Source organism: Engraulis encrasicolus, chromosome 1, assembly GCF_034702125.1.
Source record: "Engraulis encrasicolus isolate BLACKSEA-1 chromosome 1, IST_EnEncr_1.0, whole genome shotgun sequence".
Taxonomy (NCBI): Eukaryota; Metazoa; Chordata; class Actinopteri; order Clupeiformes; family Engraulidae; genus Engraulis; species Engraulis encrasicolus.
This window is the reverse complement of record NC_085857.1, coordinates 14,920,282-14,936,247: the sequence shown is the minus strand read 5'-3', so window position 1 is coordinate 14,936,247 and position 15,966 is coordinate 14,920,282. Positions and strand designations below refer to the sequence as shown.

The 15,966-nt window shown below is 42.3% G+C and overlaps 1 protein-coding gene across 1 annotated transcript; it reads right to left on the bottom strand.

Moving 5' to 3' along the window:
• Positions 1-8,726: 8,726 nt before the first annotated feature.
• Positions 8,727-15,721, bottom strand: LOC134449776 (GTPase IMAP family member 7-like). The gene is made up of 4 exons (XM_063199917.1): positions 15,613-15,721; positions 10,659-10,801; positions 9,118-9,655; positions 8,727-8,804 (listed from the first exon to the last, which is right to left on the bottom strand). Exons 1-4 carry the CDS (start codon positions 15,644-15,646, stop codon positions 8,752-8,754), a joined length of 768 nt encoding a protein of 255 aa, XP_063055987.1. The 5' UTR covers positions 15,647-15,721; the 3' UTR covers positions 8,727-8,751.
• Positions 15,722-15,966: the final 245 nt, after the last annotated feature.

Here is a 15,966-nt window from a genome sequence, read left to right as displayed (position 1 = left end):
TGTTTTTGTTCCCCCCATAACTACCCCGACCATAGGGCAGACGCTATGTTCTGTGAAGCTTCTTTTTAAAGAGGCCCTATCAGGCTATTTATGATAACTAATATTACGTCAGTACAGCCGCATTTTGAACGTGAGCAAGGGCTTCAAGACATGGAAACTGTTACCAAAAAGGTGGCAAAGGCCAGGCCACCATACCTTTTCTGACAGCTTGGAATCTCAGCTGTCCAATGATGTATGATGGCCATCTAACAAGAGTAGCTGTTGTGAGTTATTACACATAATGTAAACAAAGGTTGAGGAAAAAAGTATGTAAATCAAGCAGAGCATTGTCATAGATAATCATCTACATTGGACATAAGGGAACATTTTATATTGTCATGTTTGGTGTCATGTTAAAGGGGTGACTCTAGGCTTTCCTTAAAGCCCTTTGGGGACACCATGTAGATTTCCTCAGTCAACCTACAGATTAGATTCGTCCCTCATTGAAACCAGAAATGGTCCTTTCGTCAATGCATTCAGGGCTAACATACCAGACTTGCACTTTTTGTAGCCTACTTTAAGTAGCAAATGCAGTAGAGCTTAAAGTGCAAAAGTGCAAATTTGGTGTTCGCCTCGTCTGAAACGCCTCACCTCCATGTCCTGTTGCAGTGAAGATAAGACATGAATGCAGACAATGAGGCACCCATTGGCCATTGGAATTTATACACAAATGTAAGCGCACATGCATGACCGTGCACGCATGCACACACACACACACACACACCTCTAGCTTACTAAGGAGGAATGGTACTTGTGATTTTGTTCATTTATTCTTGCGCAATATTTACAGATTTACAGATAACATACTGTCATTATAGTACATGTCCTGTAGCCATAATTTAATGTGCCGCTATGACTGTAAACATACAGTACACATCTATCTTATGTAGCCTACACATGATCTATCTAAAGAGATAAAACAAAACTATTTACAGCCCAACATCTACAGTATACATCATAGCGTGAGAGTTACGGCTCTGTTCTGTTAGAGGGTGGTGCTCATCAATTCTACGAGGACAAATCAACAGGCAATGGCTCACAAATGTAACAGCATGGTCGAAAAGGGAACAGCAAATTTTCCTTGAGTGAAATAAGGCAGCAAACATCCGTCATAAACTATACAGTGCATCCTGAACCATCATTTTTTTTAGAAAGTCAATAATCCGTTTGACTTGACTCCGCCAACCCACGGTCACAATTTGACCTACCCTAAACCTGTTAAGGACTACGATCAGCATACCAAAGTAGTGCCCATGGAAGACTAGGTGGTCTGTGGCAGTATTGATGGTGGTCCGTAGGCCGCTGGTGATCTGTGGCAGTATTGATGGTGGTCCGTAGCCCACTGCTGGACTGGTGGTCTGTGGCAGTATTGATGGTGGTCCTAGTGGTCTGTGGCAGTATTGATGGTGGTCCATGACTTGCTATGCAGTTTAACGACTAAAAATATACAGTACATACACAAAGTGGACCACGGACTAACACTCTGATTGGTGGCTCATGAGGCCAAAACCAGTTGACAATGTAGCTGGTCAACGTAGTATTTCCTGGTAGTAATCCATGTTGCTTTGCTGAAGGATCTTGGGGTATCATGGCCCATTCCAGACACAATCCATATTAGTAGGAGATCGCACTTATCCTGGATATTTCAGTTCCCATTCCTGACAGTTGAAGTGGGCGTTCTACAACTAAATGCAAATGCTGCAAATGCAAATGCTGCGGTTCTGACTTTCAGCGAGGGGTTTTGATACGAGCCAAAAGAGCCATAAAGTATTCTGTCATATGTTGCATTGACATTGACACAGTATGATGTAATAACATGAAGAATATGCTGAGTTAAAATGGCTGTGTTTGGAACGGCTGCCCACAAGAACAATTAAGTTTCACTTATTTATTGACATTTTAAATAACGGCTCCATGGGTGCCGCCATTATCTTCCGACTTCGATTTGTTGAGGTGGGAGTAGTGCGAGTACCCCCGACTTTGCTAGTTGGAGCTCCCACTTCGACTGGCGTTCCACAGCATTTTTCGTAGTAGTAGGTTGGATAAGTGCGATCTCCCACTAGGATGGATTGGGACTGGAATGCAGCATCAGTCCTTTCAGCCTCCATTGGCCACAGCCCTCCAACAAGGATTCTTCACTCACTGAGGAGAACACATATTTACCACATGTTTACTACTCAGCTGATCACCTGCAGACTAATGCTATACCTATAATACATTACATGATATTACATTACAGGCCGTGGAGCAATATGGGCTTGCGTAAGAGCAACCACCTCAGCCATGGAGAGCGGTAGGAGTGGAAGGGTGAGACTTGAACCTGCAACTCTCTGACCTAAAGCCCATCTCTTTAACCAATAGGCCACAGTCCCCACTACTTTATCTGTGTGTACACACCAAACACAGCAAACCCGGCAGAAGGAATGGCATTTGCATAGAGCAGAAAGCGTAAATAGATGGCTGAAGTATTTTGGAGCGTCAGAGGTTAAGTTATATTTGAATTAATGTTATGGTAATGATGTGTTTTGGTGGCAGCCAACTGGAATGTTCTGAATGACTAAAACCTAGGCCTACCTAAAACATTACATTACATTGCACTTAGTTGATTAACTAAAGTAACCTACAGTTATTTGGAGGTAATTGGTTACAGTCCCTAGAGCATTGTAGCCTGGGAAATCCCATGCTGCTTTGCACAATCGTTCCGATCTGAAAGACATGGAGTCTACCCTCAGCGAGGGTAGCCTACCAGATCACGGTCCCTGTCTCTCTCCAATCAGAGAGCAGGGAGGCGTGGGAAGGCGATGACTGCAGTTTGTTTGAATAGATACTATAAATTGGCTATGGCTACATATGCCAATTGATACACATTCATACAATAAACAGCCTTCGTCAATCGTAAACCACACACAGGGGTAGGCAATTAGGTTTGGACACAGGACGATTTTTTTTTCTGACAAGGGCATCGCGGGCTGGCCATGGACATAGTTTTCTTTGATTTTAATCTAATATATTACTTCCTCCCCATACCGACAATATGCTGACTGCTGCATCTCCTGTCGTCTCTCTCATGAAAATGGCGACCTGCCTTAGCAACCTGCCATAGCTAATGTAGCCCATACAATTGTCAATTGTTTACTGTTATTTTTCATTATTTTTACTGTTATGTTTCATTGGCTGAAGACTGCTAGCTATCAATGCAAAATCTCGTTGTCAAAAGTCATGGAACCAAAAGTTGATACCGAATGGACAAACAAAGAGGCGTGGAACCTAATTTGACTGCACTCACTGCACTGCACTGCTATGCGCTACATCTCAGGGGTCAAATATTATTGTTGGCGGGCCAGATTGGCCCCCCGGGCCGCTAATTGCCTACCCCTGCCCTGGGGGATTTACAGTAGGGAGGTCTCCAGATCTTATCTCACTTGTGATTTGGTCTGGTGATAACCAGCCAAGGAGCAATGGATGGAAGTGTAGTGCGAGGTAAGGGTAGTATTTGAACCTTCAACCCTCTGATCTTCAGAGCACCTTGCTAACCATTAGGCCATGGTTTCCCCCCTCCCCAAAAAACATGACCTTCTTCCACTGATCATAGATTCTATTGTTGCATGTCATCGCCTATTTTGCCACGGTTAGATACACAGAAAAAAAGGTTTCCGTTATAAGCTATTGAACTTTGTCTTGGAACTTGAAGAAGTCTCGCTCCAAATAACCTACTATATTACTAGTTTCTTACATTGAACCTTCTTTTCTTAGATGAAGAACGAATCATCTGTAAGCTTCAGGAGGAGGTCCAGTTGTTTGTAACTAAAAAACGCTCCTGGATTTCCTGCATGACCTGAATGACTGACACTCTTCACATTTAGTACCTTTGGAATGCCTGCCCCATACATTGGTCTTGATTGTTCTCTGAACCAAATCCAGATGAAGATCCTGGTTGGTTATCATTCCAAGCCAAAACTTTGTTTCTTGCTCGTTGAATTTCCCTTTCATCTGGTTCAGATTGTACACCTGTCATTTTTGGTTAAAAAAAAAAAAAAATGTTTTTAAAAATTCACAAATATAATGCAACATATAATAGGTAGAGTGGAGTTACAACAGATGTTTTTAGTAGTGTGATCAGCTCACATGCCATAACACACTCACTCATTCACTTTCATATGACTTTTTCCTCGGCCCGACCAAAGCTGTCAGCAGTCCTGCACACGCACCCGCGCACGCACGCACACACACAAACACCAAACACACACACACATTTGGAATGTGCATCTGAAGAACTCCACAGTCTGCCTCGAATGGCCAATGAAATGTTTTTATGGAAAATGGTCAACACACACACACACACACACACACACACACACACACACACACACACACACACACACACACACATTTGGAATGTGCATCTGAAGAACTCCACAGTCTGCCTCGAATGGCCAATGAAATGTTTGGTGGAAAATGGTCAACACACACACACGCACACGCACACGCACACACACACACAGCTCTCATTTACCATGCATTGTACTCATTTCCAAGAATAAGGCCCATGCTCTGTCCATGGCTATGGCCTCTCGCCTGCCCCACTCCCGATCCAGAGTCTCCTTCACCTTCTCCAGGAGTTCCTGGTTCGACTCACTCAACTGCCGTGTCCGGGAGAACTCCTTCCCGCCCACTTCATCATGGACACCAGCAGTGGCTGTTATGGATCACACACACAGTGTCATATACAGTAATACAAGTAGGCCTATAATATACTTACTACTAGAGATGTACAGGATCCAAGATCCGGTTCCGGATCCGGCAGGATAATAGTGTTTTTCAGACTATCCGGATCCGGCAGGATCTTAAGCAGTGGATCCGGTATCCGGCAGTTACCTAAAAATCAGGATCTGGGGCATCTCCACTTTTTACGTAGCCTAGGCTTTTCAGTCAGTCTTTCACAACCCCAATCGCTGCATGGAGTGAAAGCCCTTTGGAAGCGGCCGTTGCTAGTGTGGCAGTAAGCCAATGAGCCTTAAAAATAGTTTGTGCCAACGTAATAAAAAGGGTCCATGTGTGCGAGTTGGCTATGTGTTTCAACCATTTCGTAGGATACGGTATCCGGATATGGCAGGATCTTAAGAAGTGGATCCGGTATCCGGTAGGATCCTAAAAATCAGGATCCGGTGCATCTCTACTTACTAGAGCATGGCAACCCGACCGAAACCCGAGGGGCCTGGTTGGAACCCGACGGGCCGGGCCGGACTAGGACAAAAAAATAGAATATCTGTCGGACTCGGGTCGGACTCGGGCTTGAAGCAAACAGACATTGTGAAAATTGTAAGCAACCAGAGGAAACATTTCAGTTCATGCAAACGGCAGTTTTGTGATTAAAAAAATAAGTAATTGAATATGCATAAATGAAAATGTTGGTAGGCTACTCCTGCAAGTGATTATTATTGGCTGTATGCACCCGCCAGTTACCAGTGGCAACATGGACGCTCACTCCGAGTCAGCCGAGACAACTTGCTTTCTTAATAAGCGCCAAATCAACAGTTGTCAGTGAGCGCATGGTCTTTTGTTGTAGCCCTAGTGTAGGCCATGTTTTAGCATGCCTTCGAGGCTGTCTTGAATATTGAACATAAAATTACGAAGTTTGTCACTGCATTGGTCGCCAGGATTACATTTCCACCATGGGCTAGCAAGGAGCATAATATGGATAACTAAGAAGACACACACGCTACGTGGAGTATTCTAAGGTAGGGGCGGATAAGTTTCCTGTTATTTTGTCCGCTGTGACATGTCATGTCCTTCACGTAGGTTCTTTTGTTGTCACCTTTACTGTACAGTTGTAACTATGCGCGTGCAACTTTTCCTCATTTATAGCCTAATGACCGCATGGACATCAAGGGAAATGACATTCTCTTGGAGGGCCGAACAGGCTACTGTTCTTCGGGGTTAACTTGTAGCCCATCCTTCTTAACGACAAAGAGCGGCAGCTTCACAGGGCTCGCGGGGATTTATTTGCACTAACAGTAACGTAACAAATGCGTTGATAGCCGTGCTGACTGCATCCAAAACGTATTCGTTAGTTTTCGCCTTTCTTATCCTCTCACGCCCCTCCCATGCATTTGATCACCGCACCCAACATCTCTGGATAGTCTAACCGAAAGAAACATAAGGTGCGCTGTCACATGTGTGTGTGTGTGTGTGTGCGTGTGCGTGCGCGCGCGCGTGCGTGCGTGTGTGTGTGTGTGTGTGTGTGTGTGTTTATAGCCTACTTAGGCCTACTATGCGTGCGTAACTAAATTAGGCTACTGCAAATTGCCTCATCCTAACGTCTTTGCCTATCCTGGCTATTTATCACGTGCTATTTTGAGTATGGAGGAGCCCACATAGAAAATCTTGCTTGCGCACAGGTTCTGTTGCTATTACAGTGGTCTCGGGCTTCGGACGGGTTCGGACACAAACATTTTAATTAGTCTCGGGCTCGGGTCGGGGTTGATCACTTTTCTGTCGGCTGAGGGCCGGGCTCGGACAGAAAAAAACGGCCCGAGCCACACTCTACTACTTACTACACAACTTGCTGTACGTTAGTACAATATGACCCAGGAGTTCCTGGTTCAACCCAATGACCCAGTTTCTGCCCGTTTCATCATCAACAGCAGCAGTGGCTGTTATGGATGACACACACAGGGTCATATAATACAGATACAGTATGATATACTTAATATACTGTTTATGTACTGTACTGTTTGTACTGTACTGTACTGTACCGTTTATCTGTATAATATGACCCAGGAGTTCCTGGTTCGACAGTGTCAGTTGGAGTTTTTTGTTTTTCAACTTGTAATGCAAACAACATTGGGGAAAGAAATTACAAAGTAAGAACCTGATGGAGAATTCACATCCTCAACAGCAGGCCCTGAGGTGTTGATGTTTTCCTTTACACTGGATATGGTCACTGGAGGCTCCATTTCGCCAACTAGTGAGACATAATGCACACAAATGCAGTAACAACACAAACACAGAACAATTAAAGTTTTTTTATGATCAGTTCTACTTCACTATTCATTGTGCAAATTGGCATACACACAGGCAGACTGATGGATCAAACACTGCTAAGTTGCTAAGCTAAATAAACTAATGCTGACTGTGTTTGAGAGCATGTTTGTGAAGTTGGTCAACAAACCAATCTGATGAACTCACATGTTGGAGGATGGTCTATGCTCTTGTTTCCTTTCATGTTCGCTTCAGCTGACATTTTTCTCATCTTCTCCTCCATCCTGCGGTCCATCTTGTTCCACTCTTTATCCAACAAAAGTCCCAGCTCCATGTCGATCCCCTCCGGCGGGCATCCTAAAGCTTCCTTCGAGTGTTCTGTGTCCTGGAAAAGCTTGTAGAGTGTACAGTTTATGATAGCAAAAGTGAAATTGTTTTAGCCAAACTTTAATAGATATTTTGTATTCATCCTGTGTACGTATTCTCATAAACATAAGCAGGAACATGTTCTGAGAGTGTCTTGTGTGCTCCGGGGGCATATTACAATATTTATTACTGCATTATTTATACTTTTATATCTTGCACTGTGTGCACCTTGAGGAGAGGCTGTACAGCTCATCACACTGTGTATAAAGACAATAAAGGCTTTCTATTCTTCATATTCTATTCTGTTCTATTCTATTGTATTCTTTTCTATTATAATCGGGTGGTTTAGTTACTATGACTGTTAGAATGTTTTAAAATGACCCACTCAATGCCATGTTCACACTTTGCCTGATGAAGACCTGAAGGTCGGAACGTTGCTCCATTAAATACACAATAGACAAGCAGTGTCGCGGACTTCTCTTTTCACTTGGTTTAGTTACTATAACAGCGAAGTGAACCCCAATGAGTTGCGAACCTTCTAATGGAATACACCTGCAATTTATCCTTCAATTGATTTGTTGTAAAAAATAAATAAAAAAAAATCGACACTCGACTGCAATTTGTGCTTCTTTATTTTGCGGATTAGCATGACACACAAACAGATGTGTCAAGTTGTCAAGAGTATGGCTTTTTACAGCAAATGCACTGCCCCAGTTGCTCAATCAAAACAAAGGCAAGGGCCTCTTCCTTGAGCAATCATTTGAGTTAAAATATAAAGGTAAGGGACTAACCCTGTTTTCTGGAATGCCCTGCTGTGCTGTTGTCGTGGAGGAAAATGAGCTGTTTTCTGCTACCATCCCTTTGATCTTCTCCAGCAGCTCCCTGACCTGAGATCCATCTCCTCTGTTAAGATTGTCAAAGACGTGGTATCGGTTCCCACACTTCTCCACAAGCCAGTTCAGGTGTTCTCCCTCGCTCTCAATGTGCTCCTCTATGCTGCTGTCTCCCAGTAGGTCCCCGCACGTGAACAGCACCATGGTGTGTCTCCAGACCTGCTCACCAAATATCATCCTCATGTTGTCCTCTGTGATCTTCCGCTGTTCCTTTAGGAATGTTGAGTCGGCTGGAATTGCGAGAAGCACGGCATGTGGTGCCCCTGACCCCAGTGTCAGACTTTTCTCGAGTTGTTCCCTCACCCATGCAGGGGTGGAGTGGGCAGGGAAGTACTTCCACCAGCCAGGGGTGTCCACAACGGAGACTTTCATTCCGGCCGCCTCTCCGCTCAGTAGGTGGGCCGACGTTGTTCTTCTGATGACCGACTCCTCTGTGCCCAGGATGGTGTTTTGGGAAGACGTTTTTCTGGAGCTACACCCAGCCAACCAAAAGAATCCGAATCTCTGTCATGGGCAGGCTCTGGTCTGAAGAGTCAAGTACAAAAACAAGAGCAATCAATCACAGATGGCAATACGTGGCCCATCCCCCTTCTGGGTGGCCAACTTATACATGTTTTACTAAATAGAAGAACTGTGAAACGACCCGAACCTGGGTCGCCATGGGCAACCTCGGCCATTTATATTATGTGTGCATCAGCACACTGCACCCGAGCACCCCCTGGCGCAGTCACAGTTGATAAGTTATGTTGAATTTAAATCTTAGTAGCTGTCGTCCCTTACAGTATGTAATAAGAAAGATAGCACACAATGACAAAAGAAATACAAAAAATTAACAAACCTCTACAATTTTTTTTGTTGTGTTCAGTCATCCTTAAGAGTCTGGTTTGGGACCTCTCCTTGATGGCTGTCCTTTTCTCATCGGCCTCCTTAAAGATGTTCTCATTCAGCTCAAATTGTCTGCCACTGTTCCTCAGCAAAACACTGTCCACCTTCTCAAGAAGCTGAATTACATTGCTTTGATCCCTGGCTTGGTTGTCAAAGATGCAATACTGGTTCCCACATTTCTCCAATAGACACTGCAGGGCCTTTCCCTCACTCTCAATGTGCTGCTCTATGGTTTTACCCTCCAGACTCTCCCCTCTGGTGAACATCACTATGGTGTGCTCCCACACGCTGTCTCCAAACAGTTCGAGGTGCTCCTCCACAGATTTCCTGTTCTTTTCGTCAAACGACTCATCGATCACGATGGTGAGGAGGAAGGCATGGGGTCCGCAAGGCGGACGGGGCAGGCTCAGCACCAGCTTGAGTTTCATGATCTCGGCCATGTCCATCAGTGGATAGCTTCTCCACCAACCTGGCGTGTCCACCATGACCACCTTTAGGGGCGAGAAAGAAAGAAAGAAAGAAAGAAAGAAAGAAAGAAAGAAAGAAAGAAAGAAAGAAAAGTGATTGTTCTACGAATTTTGGGCACCATAGAATTTTAGAATCTTGCATTGTTCTAGAATGCAATCATTTAACATAGAATGTTGAACAACTCAGTTCTCTTTCGGTCAAATTACTTGACATGTCCCTATGGACAATGCCCTTTTTGCGTGACCATTTGCTGAAACCAGCTTTCAATCATGCTGTCAGGCCAGCAGGTCTCTGAGCTATATTCTGAAACCCTTTCTCTCGTGCTTTGCCTGAAGATTCCTTGCGACTGAATTGTCTGCTAGCACCCGCTGCTCAGCCCATTCAAAGACGTCTTAGATTTCAATCTTCCAGAGCTTTCATCAAGCGATTTTAACTCTCACCGAGTTTTGACTTTTGTACGCTGCAAAATTTGTCAAGGTATGTTCTCTGTTAACCTTCAACCCTCATATTTTTCATTAGCTGTCTAGCATGGCTAGCACTGTTAGCTGAGATAACTAGCTCTGCATTTTTCTAGCTTCCCACTAGTTTTTACCTTATGCTTTGTCTGCTAGCATTCACCATGCAGGCTCAAAGCATACTGAAAGGAAAACAAGGCACCCTACCCGCCACACCCACAAGCTGAAAGGTTGGTTGCCTCAGAATAAAGCTCAGAGCCCCGCGTGGCTTCATTATATCCCGAGGGGGCGGGATTCCTGGCCTGCTCATTGGCCTGCCGGCATGATTGAAAGCAGGTTTCGGCAAATGGTCATGCAAAAGGGCGTTACCCCATAGTTAGCTGTCTTGTTCATCTCCCTCAGAGAGCCAGGGTTACCCTCGGTACCCTCATAGTTTTTATTATTTTCATTGTCAGATTTATTCTATCTGGGCTTCTTTAAACATTATTACAGAATTTGGACTACCTAATCTATTGTGAAACACTTTGGTGTGAATCAGCTGTCTGTAAATGTGACTGACAATAACACTCACCTTACGACCGCCGGCCTGACCCTCTCTGCGTTTGAAGAACAGCGTTCTCTTGCGGGGCAAGGAGGACTCATCGAGACCCAGCAACCGGTCGATGACGGAGGTCTTGCCTGACTGGTGTTCACCTAGCACCACTATCAGCAGCTCTGAAAGACATGGAAACCAAAAGACATAATCTTACATACCGTACAGACTAAAGGTTTGGACACACCTTCTCATTTAAATGCCTTCTCTTTATTTTCATGGCTATTTACAGACAGTACATTGTAGATTCTCACAGACAGCATCAAAATTGTGCATGAAAACATATAGAATGATGTGCTTGAAAAAACTCAACTCTAGCAGTTGTCCAACAACGATTTCAGCTGTCCATCCACCTGACTTTTACACAGCTGACGGTCCCACACATGTCAGCAAGTTTATTTTTTATTGTCAAGTACAAGCACCAGGTCCATCAAGTCAATTTTAATTGAACACAAAAGTAATCAAAATCACTACAATTGTAGAACTAGAACTTTAGTTTAGTTAAGTTTAGTTTAATGTTTATTTGACAGGGACTGCACAACATTAGTCCTCACCATCCCATAATACTACCATTTCATAGTACGGAGCAAATCTTTTGGTGGAAGTACGTTGGATGGCACGCGAGGCTAACACAACATACAATTGAGCCAGATTATAGCCACAAGGCTAATTTACATTTGAAGGGTTTATTTGCAAAACGGTGTATCTCCATTTTGGAAAATTTTGGGAAATTGACATTTTTGTACTGGGCATTAACTATCATGGTCATTCACAATTGTTTTTCATCAGAGTATTTCTTGAGCTAATTGAAGGCTAATGACACATGTTTCGAAAATGTATTATGTATTATTATCAACTTAGGGTCAAAAAAGTGGTAAAAATGAGTGGAAACTGATACCCACATGCAGCATATCTGCCGTCATCCTGCCAAACAGCTTCAACCAGTTAGCAAAATAATTTTTCATGAACGAATGGAACCCTAGGTACAATACCTGATTAACAATAATCAATCAGATACATGAAATAGTAAAATTATGAGGTAGTTTTGTACACAATTACCGAACATACTTATTTTCTTTGCAAAGCGATATAAGCGACGCACAACGGCAGTTTTGGCCGCGTGTCCCCAGCTGTCGGTCAGATATTTTGGCATGGTAGTAGACCCATCATCGGAGTCGAGGACACAACTTCAACACTCGCCGTTTTCGCGGGTTTCTCGCCTGTTTAAACCCATCTCTTGGACCAATCGTGGTAGGCTATTCTCAATACAGTCTGTGGTGCTCTCTCTCTCTCTCTCTCTCTCCCTCTCCGTTTAACAACAGCCACTGGTTTCACCGCGACTCCACCCCAAAAGCTTCCAATGTTGGTAGGCCTACTCACGTTGGCAGGTTGAACTCTGTTGCCTCGTGTGTTATGGTGCTTGCTTATGGAGCTCATAAAGACGAAGTTTGCCGTTGAATTTGAATACTTTGTGGTCGTGTGCTGTGAGCACAATTTCAGTTATTTTTCCGGTCAGATCCTCTTTGTTTATTGCTGTCAGCTGACTGATGGTAGGTTAGGACAGTATAGCGCAGCTTCCCCACGCTTCTCATGTCGTCCGAGATTCAAATAGAATGCAACGTCGTTTTGCAAAGAAAGTGTTATGGCGAATACACCGTTTTGCAAATAAAATGTTCTGACAGATACACCGTTTTGCGACTAAAGTCGTTTTAGATAGGTTTAAAAAGTATGTTCTCTAAATATTTCAATGTCAATAATTTGCACATAGAAGAAATGACGTCTGAACAGTTGTTTCCAATAATAAAATGCAAAAGTCAAAAATTGTCGTTTACACCGTTTTGCAAATAGACCCTTCATTTGTAGTCCCTGGACAATAATAATTATTGATGTTAGAGTAAGTTTAAAAGATAATTAGAATGAATAATATTACAAAAACATTAACAAAACAAGTAATGGGTAAGACTTTGTGCAGATATAAGCCTACAGTGTATTGGAGGGACAAGTAAGCACAGTACAATTAAAAGGATAAACTAAAGAAACACAAAACATGATATATAGTGAAGTAAACACAAAGACACAAGATCAATGTCTAAAAATGTCCACAGTGATGTCCTGGTTTTAGCTTAAAAATACCGAGTGTGGCGCTTTGCCTGATACTTACAGAAATGCCATTCCATAGCCCTGATGATTTTTACTTAGAAGGCACTTTGGCCAAAAGTGGAATTTCTAAATTCTAGTAATTTTATTTATTGTGGGCCTGCTCAGACTCACAATGCTTAAGGGGTCATTCCACGCCAAATCAACAAGAGCCCGCGCACTTAGGTCTCAGAAAAATCTGAAAATATTACCAAGTGTACACATGGTACTTAAAAGAAACACTGCAAATGTATTTGAATGTAAGATGTATACTCTCCGTGTTACAGCCAATTTTACTGGGGGAGGGGGGTGCCCATTTTGTTCACACTCTTTTTTTTGTCAAAGTTCACAAGCCCGTAGCTCAAGAACTAAACCAAGCTCAAATTTGGCATGCTGGTACATAGATAGGAATAGTTTGTTGCAAAACTGTCAGTTTTGGTCTGTATGATCCAGCATCGTCATAGCATTCTCTCAAAGATGATACAAATTGTACTGGAGTTTTTGGCTGTGCTCTGTTTAGGCCTTCAGAAGACATATTTGTGCCCAACATAGCCTCTTGATTTTTTCCCCTTGTAGAGACAAGTAGGAACACTGTCATAAAAAGCTATAAATAGAAAGGAAACCCCATCAGTGTTTGACAAGAAGACTTCACAAGTCTGACAAATCATTTTGAGTGTCATTTTCAGAGCACCAGAACACCTTGTGGGATTGTCCACAGATTTTTATTTTATTTTTTTCTTCATTCTCCATGAATTCTTCTTTTTAAAAATGCCAATGAGACTTGTCTTATGTGATGTTTTCTTTTTTAATTGTGGGCACACATATGTCTTCTGAAGGCCTAAAGAGAGCACAGCCAAAAACTCCAGTACAATTTGTATCATCTTTGAGGGAATGCTATGACGATGCAGGATCATACAGACCAAAACTGACAGTTTTGCAACAAACTATTCCTATCTATGTACCAGCATGCCAAATTTGAGCTTCCTACATGGTTTAGTTCTTGAGCTACGGGCTTGTGAACTTTGACAAAAAAAAGAGTGTGAACAAAATGGGCACCCCCTCCCCCAGTAAAATTGGCTGTAACACGGAGAGTATACATCTTACATTCAAATAAATTTACAGTGTTTCTTTTAAGTACCATGGGTACACTTGGTAATATTTTCAGAATTTTTTGAGACCTAAGTGCGCGGGCTCTTGTTTATTTGGCGTGGAATGACCCTAAGGGGAGGGGGAGCGAGATCATATATATATATATTGTGTGTCTCTTTTTAAAACTGCTGCTTAATATATACAGTATATAGATGTGTGTATCATTGACATGACAGTTGTGTTTGCTTGAGACCAGGTGGATAAAACCATGTGTTCAAATCATAGAATGAAAATAACATTTAGCTGCCTCTGTGGTCATCTGATTCCTTATTACCTTCAAATTCAAGAGATGCATTTTAACTCATTAATTCATTAACCTTTTTAATATTTCTTTTAAAGGTGAGCGTCAACAATGACCTCTAAATATTTACAATCATCTACTACATTCAGCCTTTCAACTCACAAGTCACCTCATGCCACAAAATTCCGCCCGCACACTACATTCCACTGACATACGCCTCAATGCCAACCCGTCGGCATGCCTGCACACCATGGGTGACAGGGCATTCAGTGTGGCTGGTCCCAGACTTTGGAACGCACTCCTGCTCACCATTCGTCAATGTACTTCACTCTCCACCAGTGGTGTAGTCTACTTTTTTATGGTGAGTATACTGTATATTTGAGTTTTTTTTTTTAAAGTGGGTATACTGTATATATTTGTGCTATTCAAAACAATGGATCAATCAATTTTAAGTGGGTATACTGAAATCCCTGAAATTTCGACTCTGTATACCCACGTTCTACGTAGACTACACCACTGCTCTCCACTTTTAAATCCTGAAGACACACCTCTTCACTCACCAAACAGCTGACATGCACTGCCACCACATGCACTCACATTGGCCTGTACAGCTTTTCTTTTTTTTTCTTTTAGGTTGTCATATATGTATTATTTATTGTATTCCCTTATATATATATATATATATATATATATATATATATATATATTATATATATGTGTCTTTTATTTTATCCTTTTAAAGTTTTTTAAGCTTCTCTTTTTATTTTATCCTTTTAAAGTTGTTTTTTTAGATGTGATGTATGAATTCATTGATTGTGTGTGTGTGTGTGTGTGTGTGTGTGTGTGTGTGTGTGTGTGTGTGTGTGTGTGTGTGTGTGTGTGTGTGTGTGTGTGTGTGTGTGTGTGTGTGTGCGTGTGTGCGTGTGTCAATGACAATTATTGACAATGATTGATGAGAAACATACTGTGTAACTGATTTTAATCTACTAATATATAGATTACAAGGAGGCTGTACAAAGCAAAGTTTGGTATGTTACATATTCAAACAATATCATTAACCAACATTTGGCCGCAACATATAGTTGTGTTACGGCTTCATTGGTTGTTGAACTCAAATATACTCAGCACTTGCAAAGCAAGTTTGTACACATTACAGTTGATTTCATCTTCGTTTCGACTCACACTCATAATGCTCTTTGGGATGTGCATATAGAACACGGTAGTATTAAAAAAAACCTCAGCAACCAATATTTGGCCACAACATGGATTATGTGCAACAGCATTCTCAGTTTTTTTTGTTTAGTCTGAATGAACTGAACGATTCACAGTACATGCAAAGCAAGTCTATATACACATCATACAGTAGCTGATTTCGTCTTGATTTTATATTCATATTGACTGACTCACCGTGCTGCTCTGTGGGAGGTTTCTCTTCAGCCATTGATCCTGTTACACCACTTGTCCTCTTTATTATATCTGGTCTTTGTGTTTAATCCCCCTTAATGCGCAGAGGCACTTGCTGTTTTGAAGTTGAGATGTAACTAAAGCAGTTTCAGCCACAGTCGTTATGATCAGGTGCATGTGGGTGTGTTGAAGAGAGTGAAAACCAGTTCAACTAGTTGACTATTTTGCTGATTACAGGCTAGTGTTCTTTTACGCTCACATACATCCTCCTTTCCAGCTTGTTAATGACAAAATACACATCCAAATAATTTTGTTTTCACAATGTTTGTTGCAGCTGGCTCACTCTCTCTCACAGGG

Bases quoted from the DNA above. Each gene is read 5' to 3' on its own strand.
- LOC134449776 (XM_063199917.1), bottom strand. From the start codon at position 15,646: ATGGCTGAAGAGAAACCTCCCACAGAGCAGCACG. The intron at 10,802-15,612 runs GTGAGTCAGTCA...CATGTCTTTCAG, and splicing joins ACCTCCCACAGAGCAGCACG to AGCTGCTGATAGTGGTGCTA. The intron at 9,656-10,658 runs GTGAGTGTTATT...TCGCCCCTAAAG, and splicing joins GTCAGGCCGGCGGTCGTAAG to GTGGTCATGGTGGACACGCC.